Source organism: Tupaia chinensis, unplaced genomic scaffold (assembly GCF_000334495.1).
Source record: "Tupaia chinensis unplaced genomic scaffold, TupChi_1.0 Scaffold000609_1, whole genome shotgun sequence".
In the NCBI taxonomy this organism is placed as follows: domain Eukaryota; kingdom Metazoa; phylum Chordata; class Mammalia; order Scandentia; family Tupaiidae; genus Tupaia; species Tupaia belangeri.
Window position 1 is genome coordinate 1,316,488 of NW_006160128.1, and position 3,605 is coordinate 1,320,092.

Consider the following 3,605-nt stretch of genomic DNA (forward strand, 5'->3'; position numbering starts at 1 on the left):
GGCCCCCCCCCCCTTCCCCGCCGATACTGGGAGAGCGCCCCTGCGAAGCCAGCGCGAGTGTAGACGCGTGCGGTGCAGTAAGTTGTGCTGCGTTCGCCCCCGCCCCGCCGAGTCCTCCGGAGAAAAAGTCCCCCCCGCCCCTGTCCCGCTGAAAAATACGCAAAGCCCCAGGCTTCAGGGTTGTGTGCGTCCAGAATTTCCCACCTCCTCGCCCTGCGGGGTTTGCAGGGGAGAGCGGGTGCGGGAGAGGGGTCGGGAAAAGCGAAGTAGTGCGGGCCCTTGGGGAAGTTTCGTAGGAGACCAGCTCAAGATGGAAACCGCAGCCCCGGCGCGAAGGAAGGGCTTCTGCTCCCGCTCGCTAAAAGAGAAAGTCAAGCCCGCCTTCCTGCCCGACAAACAACAACAACACAACAAGAACCCCGAAGGGGTGGAAGGAGTGATGTCACAGAGCCGCGCTCGTAGGGTGACAAAGGGGGTGCCCCTCCCCCTCCGCTCGGCGCGCAGCGGGAGAGAGGGGCTCCCGAAGCTTCGGGTAGCAAAGCTCGAAACTTTTCCTCTTTAAGAAAAAAAAGTTGCGCGCGGCTCACCGCATGGCTGATTCAACCTCAGTGTCAATCAACTTTTTTTCTACCTCCTCTTCCTCATTTAAATAAGTTTAAAGCTCCTCCTCTCCCCTGCCCACCAATACTGAAACTTTATAAATTGGGCTTTGCGCGCCGCAGCCCGGGAGAGTCAGAAAGGCGAGGGGCGCCGGGAGCAGGCGTGTGGGACTCCAGACCGGAGAGCCGGAGGCTGCGCCTTCCCCGCACCGGGACCTTCGCGACACACCAGTTCCTCGTCCCAGCCCCGTGCAAGCGCCCACGATGACCACCACACTCGTGTCTGCCACCATCTTCGACTTGAGCGAAGTTTTATGCAAGGTAAAGTGGGGTGGAGCGTTTGCTTTGCTGTGTCTTTTTCCTTTTTTCGTAAAAAAACCCAAAAAACAGAAAAAAAAAAAACCAAAAAACCTCCCAGAAGTTTGTGTCTTGGAAATCACGGGGAAGCGGGACAGCTCATTGCTCCGCTCACAGTTCCCACAAGTTTGAAGGAATTTGGCCCTGCCCTCCCACCATTCAAGTTTCAGCAGTTCCTGACCGCGGGTTACATGTGTGAATCGAGACGCCAGAGTTTTGGGGGGCGAAGTTTGCGTGGCAGGGCTTCCCCGGGGACTCTGGGGCGTGCCTGGATCCAGGCAAGTTTTGGGTGATTCTTTGGCGCTGTCTGAGCCGGGGTTCGCTGGCATGCTGGGTTTCCCGGTGCGCTGTGGGTCTCTGCTCCGCCGGGAGGGGTTCGAGTCTATTCAGCAGCACTGCCGGCCCGAGGGTTTCAGACAGGGGGGAGGTCCCTCGAGGAAGTGAGTCTTGGAACGATGTTTTGCTGGGAGGGTTCCCTCTCTGCTTTGGAGGAGCTGGGAACCGCGAGGAAGAAAAATACCAGGAGTTGTGATTCAAAAAGATGTTGCAAAACGAGTTTGCAGTGGGACTTGTACGGGTCCCAGCTCGGCTGGGCTTCCTCCGGCGATAACCGACCGTGCTGCAAACTTTGGGGTGCAGGCGGACTTCAGGTTGACTCGCTTCTCTGTGTTGCGAGGCACCACGGCTTGTCGGACAGGGGGGCGACAAAATGCTGAGATTAAGGGTTCCCGAGAGTAAGGATTTAATTGGGGCCTCTGTAAATCCGGGTGTTGGAAAAAAAAAAAAAACCGCGCTTTAAACCAGGGATGTTTGAGGAGCACAGTTTAAAGGTACATAGCAAAAGCCTATGGACGTTATTACATTTCTTTCCAATCCCCTCCCCCCAATTTGAAAGGGTGAAGCTGCTGGGCTACTTTTAATTGCTAAAGTGTTGTGCCTTCTCTTAAACACGTCGGGTCATGTTGCTCTATTTTCCCAGCTTGCTGCTCCTGTCGGCGCAGCTGCCAGGGCCCCAGGGCTGCAGGGTTGGGGTGCAGGGAGGCCGAGGAGCTGAAGAGCAACAGCAGAAAAGTTTGCGTTTTCAGCTTTCTTCGCCCCCTGCGCTTTCCCAAACTCCACTTGTCCTCGCGGCTGCCTGAGCTTTCCGGCGCGCTTCGTTCCCGGCCGGGCTCACCCGCTCTTTGATCTAGTTCTCATTCTTTCGCCCCCTCCCCCCGCAGGACTTTTTAAAAGAACCTCATTTTGGGGAACCGGCTCTCGACTGGGTTCCTGTAATCCGCTCGGTGGGGTGGTTGCGGTTACAGATTCCCGATCCCCCGCCGCTGATCCTAAGGGACCAACTTTAGAATTTGTACAGTGACACCCACATGGTCTGGGAGCCAACTCTTTGGTTTCTAGCCTGCACCCTTTCTAAATCTCGGATACAATTTGGGCAGGTGACCAGGGTCCTCAGTGGAACAGAAACTTGCCTATGGTGGCTCTGCCCCCCCTCCCCCCTTCATCAGCTGCAGACTGGGAGGTGTGTGTGTATGTATGTATGTGTGTGTGTGTGTGTGTGTGCGCGCGCGCGCGCCCGCATGCGCACGCGGGGGGCGTTGGTGCTTTCCTTTTCCTTCCCACCTGCAGTTTTGTGTTAAAGATTAAACACTGGTGCTCTTATCCAAACCTGCTCTTGCAGCCAGAAGACTAATTGCAAAGGCATCTTCCTCGGGAAGGGGGTGGGGCGGATGGGGAATAGTGGAGATCACTGTGGAAAGTACCCCTTTCAGGATTGCGGGGCAGTGAGTTCTACTTTCAAGAGTCACATCCCTGGCTTCCCAACCCCAGCCCCCCACCCATGTCCTTCTCCTGAGCCCCTGGCCTCCCCACCTCCCCCCGCCCCCTCTCCAGAGGGAGATACAGCAGTCTGCAAACCTGTTGCCAAAGGAAGGCAACACTTGAGAAGGAGGATCGTGAGGATGAGGGGTAATCAGTTAGGCAGGGGTTGATTCAGAGGGAATTTAGTCTTTGAGCTTACCTGTTTTTTTCTCAGGGGCAGGGCAGTCTGGAGAGTTCCTAGTTGTATGAGATATTTTGAGCTCAAGTATCTATCTGGGAGGAGAAGTTGAATGGTACAGATAAAAGTGATACTTGAGGGACAGAGGCCGTGGGGTTTAGTCTGGAGCAAGATGTGTACATAAAATAATGTGTCGCCCAGGCCGGAATTTTGTGGTTTCTTATGCACGGTTCCGAATAAACCTTGGTAGATGGTCTACTGCAGAAAGAACCATCTCTGCAGGCAGAGACGGTTCATTTGAGAGACTAGGTGTTTCTGACTAGGGATGGGGCTACTCTTGGTGGGTTCCCTTCTCAGGCCTGGTGGATGTCACTAACCTTCCTGTCTCTTCTCCCTCTTCCCTCCAGGGTAACAAGATGCTCAACTACAGCCCTCCCAGCGCAGGGGGCTGCCTGCTGGACAGGAAGGCAGTGGGCACCCCTGCTGGTGGGGGCTTCCCTCGGAGGCACTCGGTCACCCTGCCCAGCTCCAAGTTCCACCAGAACCAGCTTCTCAGCAGCCTCAAGGGGGAGCCAGCCCCAGCTCTGAGTTCTCGGGACAGCCGCTTCCGAGACCGCTCTTTCTCGGAAGGAGGCGAGCGGGTGGTCGCACCC

The 3,605-nt window shown here is 56.1% G+C and overlaps 2 protein-coding genes across 2 annotated transcripts in view; both read left to right on the forward strand.

The window, feature by feature from the left end:
* LOC114009726 (uncharacterized) overlaps window positions 1-562 on the forward strand; it is a 2,812-nt gene extending 2,250 nt beyond the window's left edge. The window contains exon 5 of the mRNA XM_027775866.1: window positions 229-562. Coding sequence (XP_027631667.1) covers window positions 229-562 — 334 coding nt within the window. The remainder of the gene's footprint in view (window positions 1-228) is intronic.
* Window positions 563-623: 61 nt separating this feature from the next.
* Window positions 624-3,605, forward strand: part of ZFP36L1 (ZFP36 like 1 zinc finger CCCH-type) — a gene marked incomplete in the record, with an annotated part of 5,234 nt that continues 2,252 nt past the window's right edge. Inside the window, 2 exon segments of the mRNA XM_014591703.2 lie at window positions 624-920; window positions 3,360-3,593. Coding sequence (XP_014447189.1) covers window positions 864-920; window positions 3,360-3,593 — 291 coding nt within the window.